General features: G+C 36.2%; 1 protein-coding gene across 13 annotated transcripts in view; it reads left to right on the top strand.

Annotated features, from left to right (window-relative positions):
* The window catches only part of SDCCAG8 (SHH signaling and ciliogenesis regulator SDCCAG8), a 250,152-nt gene that overhangs the window by 126,431 nt on the left and 110,652 nt on the right, over positions 1-13,069 (top strand). For all 13 annotated transcript variants that reach the window (XR_009052717.1, XR_009052716.1, XR_009052718.1 and 10 more), the window contains one exon: positions 1,572-1,714. Coding sequence is in view for 7 of the 13 variants with exons in the window: in XM_057728148.1 (XP_057584131.1) it covers positions 1,572-1,714 (143 nt within the window). In the remaining 6 variants the exon portion in view is untranslated. The remainder of the gene's footprint in view (positions 1-1,571; positions 1,715-13,069) is intronic.

Below are 13,069 nucleotides of genomic sequence, written 5' to 3'. Positions count from 1 at the left end.
TAAGTCCTGAGTGTAGAGATGGGAACTCTCTGAGTCCACCATAGTATTTAGTATAGTTTCTCACATACAGCACTGTGTAAAGAAATTAATGAATGAATTTTTGAAATTTAAAAATAACATGTAATTCCAATTCTATACTTCTTTGCTTTTTTGTTAATTTCATAAATGTTAGACAAAACTTGGTAGACTTTTCTATTGTGTTTTTCCATCTCTTTAATTATGTTTAGTTATGAGATGGAAATATACTGATATAACTTTAACAGTTTAAAATATTTTAAAGAAATCAGTTTCACTTAGCATCCTAATCTAAAAGATAAAGAAACATCTACTCTGAATGAAAGCAAAATACTCATTATTACATAGTTTTTAAAAAATAAATAACTTATAATAAGTTGTTTTATTATACTGTTGGTAATGTACAGTTTTGATGGGGATAAACTGAATATTTGTAGTGAAATAAATGTAGAAAAATAAATTATTTAGTTTATTCTGCCTGATATATTAAATATAGTTGTAGATTGTTCAGAATATTGAATAATGACATAAGGAAATTTGAAATGTACTTAAATACCAAGTTTAAAACTCTACTTAGACATGATTTTGTTTTCCAAGAGTGGATTGCATTTTTGTGTATTAAAATTGCTTCTTGCTTTCTGCTGACTTTGAAAATGTTTCAACTCTTTTACTTCCCCTTTTTTGTTTTTCTTGTTTTAGTAGTCTGAATATTTATCTCTTCTATTTTTTTTAAATTATGTATGTTCTATAATAAATATTTGTACTTTAATGTATAAATTATTTAAACTATGTTCTATGTAAAGTATTTTTGCTTTGAAATATTTGAGTTTCAGGAAGAAAAGGGTAATTTCGTACCGAGACCAAAAAACAATCATAAATTTTCACATATTTTATATGTTTATATTTATTAATCTTAGAGTGCCTTTGTTGCCTTTTCAAAATGCAATTATAATGCAATATTATTTTAGCTCAGAAATGTCATACATTCAAAATGTTTGAAGGTTCTCATGCTTTATTTTTTTCCTATTTTTTTCCAGATAATATTGTGCAGCATAATGATGCCTGCTTTTACACCACACGTTTTTCTAAAAGATAGCTTAAGTTATTTTACCGTCTAATTTGGTTTTCAAAACATCCAAATGAAACAACAAACGTACCTTTTAAAATAAAGAGTCTCATACTGATGTAAATCACTGCACGTCTGATCTAATCTCACAAACAAAAATGTTGTATGTTAAAAATAGTGAGTTTTTAAGTTTGTATTATTTTTTTAAAGGGACTGAGCCTTAGATTCAAAGTGCAGATTATCCATTTTGACTATTTTCATTTAATCATTTCATTTTTAAAATTTGACTGCATCTTACGATCCGAAAAATCCTCACTAATGTGCATTTTTGGCTGTGTTAATTCCCTTTGTCATAAAATGGGAGCTAGCCTAAATTTTCTACTAATTTTTCATCACCTTAAAATTCATGGCAAAAATAAAAAGGAGATAATTTTGAATTCAAGTGCATATATTTTATATGGATGCTTTTTCCCTCTTCTCTCTACCTAAGGAAATAGAGAAATTGAGTTTAGAACTGAGTGAAAGCAAACAGCACTTGGAACAGGAGCAGCAGAAGGCAACCCGGGCCAGAGAGGAGTGCCTGAAACTGACAGAACTGCTGGGCGAATCTGAGCACCAACTGCACCTCACCAGGTACTGCCTAATCCCATTATGCACCATAGCACCAATTTCATTGCACTGATTTTTGCCACAGGCTTCCAAACAGTTGTTAGAGTTAAGTCTTAGTCATTCAATTCACACACAGTTTTTAGGCATATTAAGAAAAGTGGAGATGTGATAAGCAAAACACCCAGACATGTGAATGATAAGTGTGGCAGGGAATTACTGATACATTACAAAACCTTTCATCTACAATGCTCAAATATTTAGGTGATTCGCTGTCAATATAAGCAAAATGACATATTTCTTCTACCATTACACTACCTCTCCTGTTAATTCTATGTCTAATAAAAATGTTGAACTGAAGTATCCGAGGAATATATTTAGGAAAACAATCAGATACTTTCAGTGGTGAAACAGACAAAGTAAAAGACATTCTAAGATACAAACTGAGATGGAACAAAATAAGCAACCTGAGTCCTAAGGAAGTATAAAATTTAGAAATGAAATTGATTGGCGCTGTGCATGTTTAAACCATTACCATAACCGTGCTTACACCATTGTGATTTCAAATTATGTTGCTTCCATTATGAGATATTGTGACCTGATCATTATTGTCATAAAACTTTAGTAAATATGTAGTTCAGCCCTAAATTACAATAAGACATTTTAGGTAGTAAACGTTGGGCAATTGGTATATTGAAAACACACACACATATGCATAAATATATAGACACAGAGAAAGATTTAAGCTGGGATTGTAGGTATTTCAGATTACCATATAGATGCTTTCTTTCCCCTTTCAGTTTTAGTACAGTTTTTCAGTTTTCAGATCAAGCCTTTGGGTTTGTTTAATTCTTAAGAGTTTTTCAGTTTTTAGAGAGAACTTTGTCTATATACACATGTAAGTTTATAAAATCTGGTTTATTCATAAATTAGAAAAACACTGGTCTTCTAATCATAGTAATATGTTGAATTTAAACTACGAAAGGGGACTGATCCCTTTTACATTAAATATGACAATGTAATTCTGAGCACGGTATGATAACAGATGGAGAAAAGCACCACTTGAACAGCCTGCATTGGGAGAAAAAAAATATTCTAGAGGTTGGTGAACCTCCCAAAGTTTTGGGTTAGTGTTAAGATGCCTCTAGTTCTGTTAAAATCAAACTTTGTTAAAAACATTTTGTTATGATAATATTCTAAATGGTTTGCCAACTTCCCTTTTAAACAATGAAAGAAAAAGAGAGGAAAGAAGGAGAAAGAGAGAAAGGAAAAAAATGAAAGAAAATAAATCATTTATACGTGTGTGATATCTGGAAAAATCCCAATGGATGAAACACTTTTATAAGAAAAAATTGCATAATACTACAGAATAATAACCATTCTTTAAATGCACATTTAAAGGATTCTTATTGTAGAGCTGAGAATGTAATGTTAACATAGTTCCTACGGTTATTTAATCTTAGAAGTTTCAGAATTTAGCTTGATTATGATAGTTAACAGTTTTTCTTCTCTGTTAGACTTCTACTGAGAACCCACCATTGTGTGCTAAGCACTACTAACCCAAAAAAATAAGACAGCTTTTTAATGTCTCAGTGTGGCTGAGCTTCAATAAGTAAATATTAATGCTGGTTTTGCCCCCTTTGCCATTCTGTCTTACTCAGAGAGTTAATTTCTGAAGTCAAAGTCCATAGAGAGTTTTCCTGTGCTGTATCAATTTGTACTGTCTGACGAGATCCATTTCTTGCAAGTAGAGCATATTAAGATGCAGCAACTGCTGAAAATGGACTGGTGGTAACTAATTCCTTTGTTCTTAAGAAAAACGGTTTTGCTTGGTTCCATAGAAAGCTTTTTCTATTGAGCTTTATTTACAAGTCTACAAAAATTTAACTTAGTTTTATAGAAAATAAAACTTAATTGCCTATTTTCTAAATTCAGTACTCTTTTGTACGCATTTTACACTTAGTCTATATTCATGTTTTATAAAATCCACATTCATAAATTTAAAGATGACAATAAAAATGGAAGGGACTGTGTATATCTCTCTTTTGCACTGAAATTGTGGCTTGGTTGTTGGCCTAGATATTTCTGATATATAAATCTGGGGTTTTTTTAGAGTTTGCTTCCCCTCACCATTCTTTATTGATTCATATACTCAAGTGTGTTGCTGAGAAACTTAACGTCTTTTTTTTTTTCAGTGTACACCAGCTGAAATAAATAAATTCCACACAGGTAGTGCTTCATTTAGTCTTAGTTTAAATATTTTGTGGCATATTCTAAATGCAGTTTAAAATTAAATATGAAAAAGATACTGTAAAGTAATGATTAAAGTAAGGATTTCAAATCTTCTAGCGCAAAGAAAATTTTAAAACTGGAGTAGAAATCTGTAGGTGAATTTGAAAGAAAAATAGCCTGTCAGTTTTATGGAATTTCTCTTTATTGCTAATTGGACTTAAAAATGGAAAATAGACATTCATTTATTGAAGGACCCAATTAGTAAATATAACATTGACTTATTTAACAAGTATTTATTGAGCACCTACTATCTTTTAAGTATATTATTTGGCCCTGGACATAAAGAGAAAAAAAATCTCAGTTTTTACCCTTAGGTGGTTCGCATTCTACTACGGAGCCAGATCTACATATACAATTATAGTAGGTGTGATAACAGTGTAATGAAAGAAATAAAGATCGCCACAGGAGCACACAGGAAGGAGAACTAGCTCATTCTGCATTGAGGTGAGGGTGACAGGGAAGGCTTTCTGAGTTCATCAATCAGTCCTCAAAGTGGAGAAGGGTAGGGTGAATACCCAGGGAGAGGGAACAATATATTCAAAGATGGGAGAGAATTATAACCACATTAGGTGTTTGGCAAGAGATAAACCTGGAAAGGGGAGAGGGTCTTGTGGGCCACATTCTGGAGTTTGGGCCATTTTGATAGTAATGGATTATTCTTGATGTATTTTAACCAGGGCTGCCAGCATGATCACCTTTTTGGGTTGGGGTCCTGACTCAGACAGCTGTATGGACAGTGAATTTGGAGAGTTGATATAGGAGACAAGAAGACCACTTAGGACAAAGTTGGCAACTACAGCCCATAGGCCAAATCTGGTGCATCATCTGTTTTTTGTTTTTGTTTTTTCTTTTAATGGTCCATGAGCTAAGAATGTTTTTTATATTTTTAAAGGGTTGGGGGGATATTTTATGACATATAAAAATTATACATCCATAAATAAAATGTTATTGGACACAGCCATTATTATCCTTTATGTATTATGTATAGCACTACCATGGCAGAATTGAGTATGGCCCTCAAAGCCTAAAATATTTATTATCTGGCCCTTTATAGAGACAGTTTGCAACTCCTCAGTTGTGAGGCTGTTTAACTCAAGTAAGGGGTCAGGAGAGCTTGAGCTATGATAGGACCATGTGAATTTAAAGAAGGTAATTGAAAGGCACTATGAAAACAGATTGGTTGTGGGAAAGATGATTGGCAGAGACTCCAATTAGAATATAAGTACAGTAGTAGTCCTCAGCTGTGATTGAGCCAGTAAAATGGAAAGGAAATAGTATCTTCAAGAGGCATTTAAGGTGGTGATAAGAGAGGCTAGAATTAAAGGTGATTCCAAAGTCTCTAGCCTGTGTTATCTGGGTGATCCATTAATTCAAGTAGGGAATGTGAAAGGAGTAGCAGAGGAAAGAATATGTTTTATTTTGGAACTCCAATGGAGATGTCCAGTGTAGATCTAGTGTGAGAAGAATGTTCATGACTGGAGGTTTAGATCTGGATACTTTTACATAAAGATATTATAGCCAAAGGAGTGGGTGAAAGCACACAGAAAGGAGGACCATGTTTTCAAGCACTGTGGAAGAACAGTTAAGGAGACTGAAATGGGGCCTTCAGTGTTTAAGAAAAGAATAAAGAGTGATTTAAAGTATGCTTTTGGTGAAGTAACAATTAAAACCATACACTTTACTGAGGGGGAAGCTGGGAGTAGGTATCCTAGGAATAAGGAAACAGTTTTGGTATCTTTCTGCAGGCATTCACTATCTTTGCAACTTTTGACAAATTACTTAGTTCTTTGAATCTGCGTACTTAACCTATGAAATTATGGTACACTGGATGATTTCTAAGTTTCCTTCCAACTCTGATAGTTAATGATTCCAACAATGATTTAAGACAATGCATTATTAAATTCCTGTTTCTGGACATTAGGTATTTAAACCGCTTGGCGTATCCTTTGTTTAAAATGTTTCCTTAGTTTGAAGCTCAGAGAGATTTCATAGAAATGTCCTTCCTACCCACTATTTACATTCATCATAATTTAGGCTCTGCTGACTTCTTATACGGGTTATGAAAATACTCTCCTAACATCCTTCCAGTCTCTTTTGCCAACCACTGCTAAGTAGATATCCATAAGCACTGTCTTGACTCTGTCACCTGCTCTCAAAACCTTCCTTGGTGCCATACTATTATAGAAAGTCCAGACCACTCAGCATTTAAGGTTCCCGGACAGGCTTCCAACCTTCTGGTTTTGTTTCATTGCTACAAATTTCATCCTCTCACATGCTGATTTCCAGCATGTGAAATAAGCAGATGCAGCCCTCCTTTAACTTTTGGACCTTGCTCCCCTTTTACTGTTCTCTACACCCAGAATATCCCTTTGAGCTTCTCTAGCCCTGTTGTAATCTTACCTTCTTTTCCAGGTCTCCCTGAAATCCAGATTTTTCCACTGTAGTCCTCCCTGATGACCCATGCCAGAGGGAGCACATCTCCCTCTGAATCCTCCTTCCCACTTAGAGCCAAAGGCACTTACTACTACTAAACAAATTCCTCAAAACAGGAAAAATAAAAATCTGAAAAAAATAAATTCATACCCTGAAGTTTTTTATGTACCTGCTTGTCTTCCCTTCTGTAATGTATTATTCTTCAAGTGGGAGGAGAGGTCTTATTAATATTATATTTCTCAGAGTACCTATTTTAGCCCTTTGCAAAGAGTTGGAGCTCAATAAGTCATTATTATAGGAATGGTTAATATATTGCAAATTTATGACTATTGTTTTCACAGTCCAGTATTGCTATATAAATAAACAAATACATATATACATATATATGTATTCTCAAATATATCAGGGTAAATATGAGATGGAGGTAAGATAGAAAATTTTTGTTGGGAGTCTTTCTTGTACGTATTATACTAAGTTATGATTTTGTAATTTTTTTTTTCATTTTTAACTTAGGATGCACATAGATGTTTAACTATAGCCAGATCAGATGATAGCCATTCTAACAATTCAAGTAGGGTTGGTAAAGTGTACTGTGCCTCTCCCCTAAATACACTCACTTGGAAACCTCAGACATACACACGCACACACAGAGAACTTTAAACTAGAGGTCTCTGTAATTAAAAGGTGGCCCCGCTGACAGCGTTTGGAACCAGTGCCTGATAGGCAGAATCATTAAGTGCGCATAGCCTAGTGCCCGTGGAAACTAAAGCAAGGCGACTCCCTTTCCGGTTATGTCTTTGCTGGTAGTAGTCAAACAACTTCTTTCTTTTCCACAACAAACTTCCAAGTACATTAAAAAATATCTGTTCATGTATTTACTCACTCTGCATGGAACATTTCCTGTTACAAGACACTAGGGATGATGTGCTAGGGGTGATGGGAGGTATAAATATAAAATAGCTTCAGATGCTGCCCTTCAGAAGCTTTATAGGCTAGTGGGGAAGAAAAGAAAATACACAAAGAGTTGGTAAGGTAAATTATAAGATCCGGAAGGGAGATCCCAGATAATGTACTGCAGGGACTGAGGGACAGATAATTTCTCACTGATCCTTGGTATCATTTGGATATAGGAAAATGGAAATGAAGGATATTTCATGGGAAATTCCAGAGGAAAAAATGGCATTTGGGGGGTACATTTGTAAACATGAGAGTAAGTTAAATACATACAAGTATCGGCCTCTGAGGTCAAGGACATATTCATCTTAGGATCTGCCTGGTACCATGCCACATGTAGTAGCTTTTTAAAAAATAATAATCGAGGTAGTAGCTAAAGGCAAGGGGCCATCATTTACTGCACCTCTACTGTGTTGTGGGAACTGAGCTGAGTGCTTTTCATGTAGCCCTTCCGATAGCCCTGTAAGATGCAGACTCTTATTTCCTTGTTTTACAACTAACTGATGCAACTAAGGCACAAAGAAGTACAACGATTCATCTAAGGTCACACAGCTGGTATATATTTGAAACCCAGCAATTTGCCCACAAAGCCTATACAGTTATCCATCAGGCTGTAGTTCTATGTGAATTAGTAGGGAAATGGATTAATGTGATTGTCCAAAAGACAACCAAGAAAACCAGTAACGTAAATTTTTAACAGAGATGAGTGTAAGCTGCCCCCTTGTGCAATGATATAAATACCTGTCAGTGAATAGTAGTCTTGGCTTATGCTTTTCCTAAGAAGCGTATCCTTTGGCTCACCATTTGCCTCAGTCATGTACTGTATTATAATACAACTATCATTCTCTTTTACTTCTTCACTTCTTTTTTACCCAAGAGGAAAGAGAGGCTTTTATTAAAAAGTGGAAATTCCCTCACAAACGTGTTTTTGACATGTCCACACATCTTTAAAAAGCTATAGAATTTAAATCCCTCTCACAAGACTGCCATTTACATACATACGGGCAGATTGCTTAATGATATTACATATTAAAACAACCATTTCTGAGTGTTTGTGTGATTGTTATTAAATACTTAGAGGCAAACACTCTTCTCCATATCTATTGTACATGTATTGAAACACATTCTTTTGAATCCTGTGTCTTTTTCTCAGATCTGATCTGGAGGGGAATTACTACAGGAAGTTTTCTGTTTATTTTCCAGAGGATTTAGAAATTGAATCGTACAAAGTGTAAAAGGGCGGCCAACCTGCCATAAAACCTGCAGGCTCCAGCTTATATCAGAGGGTTACCTTTAAAATGTGTATTTCTCCTTTTACATACATAATGTTTTTAATTATATGTACTTCAAAGAACTTCTCAGAGAAAAGAAATCTAAGGGAGGTCCATAAAATGGGTACTATGCTATGACCTACTTTTGTGCTCTAGCTGGCAAGATTTGACCTTATGACCTCGAGAGATAGCAATGTGACCTATATAGTATTTGTATCTTTTTGAAAGTGAGAAAGAGTACAAGAGTCACCAGGTTATCTGATTATGACCGGTGCTTTACTTGGGGAGAGATGGTTAAGGCTTCCATCAAAGAGCCTTTAGCTTCCACATAATAACTGCTGGTCAGTGCATTCTTGAATTTAGTGGTTTGACCTCCCAGATTACCAGTATGACTCAGGACTCTTTGGTTGAGGTAATAGAAACCCCCAAAGGGGGAATTGATTAGTTTGATAACCAGACCATGTAAAACCCAGGTGTGGCTGGGACCTTGGGGTTTCAAGGCGGCACCAGTGTGCAGTTATTTTCTGTCAATTGCAGGGCTCAACTTCTGTCTGAATGCTGGCTCATTCTTTCAGGTTCTTCCACACCATGGAGCCACATCCTTCAATCTGAACTAAAGATAAAGGATATGCCCTTGATTTCAAACTGTAAGAATGTGACTTCCTGGCTCCTCCACTTCCAATTCAATCCCTTCAGTTCACATTTCAAAACTAAGTCACGTGCACACACACCCTTTTAGGTACTGTGGCTGGCAGGCGTGGCAGAACCCCAAGAGTAAGGGAAGAAAGTAGATGTCCCTTCTATTGCTTCTGTTGTCTTTTTAACAATCCCTGCTTTTTCCTTTGGCTAAGGGATGGTTGGAAGTGGAAATAAGAGAAAGAAGAGTACATCTCTGTCATGTTGGTTTGAGAGTGATATTCTCCATTGTCAGCATAAGTCCAAGGAGGCATGATCAGTTCTCCTCAGGGATGCTTTGTGGTTTTATTTAAAGAACTCTTAGAATATAAAAAGTGAGATGTAAAGGATACATAGATGAATGTTTAGCACATGCCAAGCACTGTGCCTGGTTTCCTGCAACAGTGCATAGTAAGTGTGGTCCCTGGTGGGCTGTATGTTACTACTTGGCAGCAAGATAAATCCAAAGGTGAGAATGTTTGGAGGTCTTTTTATAATTTTAAATTGCCACAATATCCAAGTACGTGGTGAGTGTGCTCCTTTTTTTTATATCTTTAAACTTTTAAAAATTCTTCTAGTATTTCTTTTTTTTTTATTTTACAAAACTGATGCTTTGCAAAAGATTAGAAACAGTTTTTTAAAAAGGATATTTTACACAAGACGTTTGAGACACCCTGCTATCTCAGTCAGAACAACAAGCCCAAGGAAGCTGAGTCTTGGAAAGGTGAAACAAGAAGTCATATAGCGGGAAGACAGAAAGGAGAATAGAGGAGGCAGGGTTTGAACTGGGTCCATCAAACTCTAGAACCTGTGATCTGGAATTCATATTCACAAATAAGCATAAAAATGTATTTCAAAGCTAAACAGAAATGCTTCAGGGAATGTAAATTTTCAGTTCATGGGCCAGGAAGCAGGCCTTTTTCATCTCTGTGTCTCTAGCACCAAGTTCGGCAGCAGGCTGTTGACAAGATCTCTGTAAATGCTGGATAAACGTGCCTTTCTTCTCTATTGTTAGTGAAAATTCAGAAGGAACTGAACTCTTCTTCAGGTAACAACTAGCTTAGGTCAGAAGACCAAGCTTTCAGTATGTCTTCATTTGAAGGGAATGGTATAACATTGACGTGTATTCTTGCTATTCCATAGTGAACTTTTTTTCCAAATTATTGAGGAATTTTTAGCCTTAAGTTTCCATTTAAAAGTTAAGCTCATTTTTTTCTTATACTCCTTTCATGAATAAATTAAGCAGAGAACGTGTCAAAAATAATTTTAAATGGATATATGTGCAACCAACATCTTCAAGTCTTGAAATAGACGGCCTTGGTACTGTTTTAAATTGCGTCCTCTTTTCCTTCCCCCACCCAGTACCAGAGGGAACAGGCTGTCAGAGAGCCAGGAAAGACAAGGCATTTCATTTTGCTCTGGTGGACACCACGTTTCCTGAGCCCACTCTGCTCCACCTGTTTGATGGGCTAAGGACCCTGGTCTCAGTGTGGCCCCGGGCAGGAGAGGTTAGAGTCAGAGGCTGCCAGAGAACGTGTCTCTGCAGATTCTGCTTAACGTTCCCTGGCTTGCTCCTCGCAGTCTGTGAAGCCCGAATGTGTGTGCAAGGAAGATCCATGCTAGGGAGGTACTCTTCTCCCTGCCTCACAGGCCCACAGCCTGGAGCATGATGGTGGTGGCTGCCAGTTCATTTTCTGAAGAAGCCCAGAGGAAACCGAGAAAGTATTGCCCACACCACTTGCCTGACTCAAAACAATGAACATCAAGTTCAATGAAAATAGGAGAAAAAAAGCAAGCGCAGAATTGTTATCCTAGTAGCCCTAAGTCTGAATATTTTTCTGCAGGAAAGCTCTGCTCTCTAACACTAATTTAAGATAAAAGAAGTATAAAAAATCATCAACTTAATATTAGGCATTATTTAATGTCTCCCTGATACCCACAGTAGATTGCAGAGTGATTCATTGGTTGGTAAATCCTGGAATCAAAGCTCATTTTAAGGATCCTGACGAAAGAAGAGGCTTGGAGTATATCCCATCTCCTCAGTGCCTATCTCGGGCCATGTCTCATGGAGGACCAGAGTCTAATTCAAGTAAACAAACTTTTATTAAGCTACTACTCTATTAGATCAGCTGAACAGAGAAGACAGTTTCCTGAACTCGGGAACTCAGAGTGGGTACCAGAGAGGTCAGGAAACATTTGGAAGCAGCCTGTAAAGCTCATGTCCAGCTGAGCAAAGACTGCTTCACCTTGGCTTTGTGTGGCCTCTCCCCAGCAAGGGCAGGTCACCTATGGAAGGGTTGAGCATCCTCTGACCTGACCTTGTGTTGGGGAGGGTGGGGCACAGGGAGAATATCAAAGGGATTCCTGCAGGGAGGGAACCAGTGTCTTTGTAACTTATCCTTCTGACACCTATGTGTGACTACCTCTGAGAAACCTGTTGTTGACCAGAGGATTTACCAAAAGAATTCACCCTGTGTTGAGGGAGTAGTTATAAATATAACTGTACCCACAAAGGAATTATATAAAGTAACAAGTCACTATTGGAATATATGCAAGAGATAGAGGTAGGGGGTCTTCAAGATGGGGCCTTAAAAATGGGTTTTAGCAGTGTTCAAAATTTTCTGGTTTTCCAACAGCAGATCTGAAGTATGGTTCACCGGGTTGGGCATAGCTCTGTTTATGATTTTCTCTTGTCTCATTGGGGAAAATCTCCTACTATATTTCCCACAGATCTTTACTGTGATTTTATGAGGATGTGTGTGAGTATGAAAATCATTTAAACTCATTCAGGTTTCTGTAAATCTGAGGTGTTGCTCATCTATTCAGGGACTCCAGTGCTATTAATATGAATTCATGTAAAATAAATTAATTATCAGTCACAATGTGTTGCTCAATCTGGAAAATGTTAGGGCAGTGATCAAATTACTCAAGTCCTCTTTTGAAAGGTGGTGTTGTTGACAAATTAGGGCCACAAAGAGAGTATATTGTTAAATATGACTTCCCATTTTCTAAATCTTAAGTCTTTGTCTTCAGAGGAAAAACCATCTTGCCATTCCTGATATTAACTGTGTTAAACAAGATCTAATGGAAGCAGCTCCGCAACTTAGGGGCTCCTTAAGCTCTGCTTTGTTGCACTGGTGGCAGTTCTCTATTCTTAGCCTATTTCTGAAATAAGGCATTTACTCACAATCATTCACAATTGAATTAATCATCAATGTTTGGGTTGAGGAAAGATGATAATTATATTAAGGAATAATAAAATTCATCTACTGTGAAAATAGAGCCCATGTCAGAACTATAGATGAACCCAAACTGAGATCCTGCACTCAGACTAATTTGCACAAAGAATTATCTGTTAAAAGTAGAAGAAAGAATAACAGCATGAGACAACTCGTGTAACTAATAAACTTTTTAAATGCTGTTTCATATGTTTGCTTTTCATTAAATTCAGGAATGGTTGTGACTATGTTGTTGTGATTCAGTCAACATTTATTCCTATCTGTTTTTCATATACAAAGGCTTAGGGATGCCAGAAAATAAACTGTTAACAGAGAATTAACTTCTTTGGCATGCTTTCATACTTATCTTCCAAATTAAAGAAAATGAAATGGGCAGAAACAGAGTGTAGATTACCTCCTTTTTGTCAAAAATGGTGGGAATTTGAAAATTAATAATAAAAAAGGGAACAGATGCAGTAACATGCCAGAGGGAGATTAATGTGGAGAGTAAAATCTGTGAGCAACAAAACTGAAGCAAA

This window comes from Hippopotamus amphibius, chromosome 3 (genome assembly GCF_030028045.1).
Source record: "Hippopotamus amphibius kiboko isolate mHipAmp2 chromosome 3, mHipAmp2.hap2, whole genome shotgun sequence".
NCBI classification, from domain to species: Eukaryota; Metazoa; Chordata; class Mammalia; order Artiodactyla; family Hippopotamidae; genus Hippopotamus; species Hippopotamus amphibius.
This window is presented reverse-complemented; position numbering and strand designations above follow the sequence as displayed.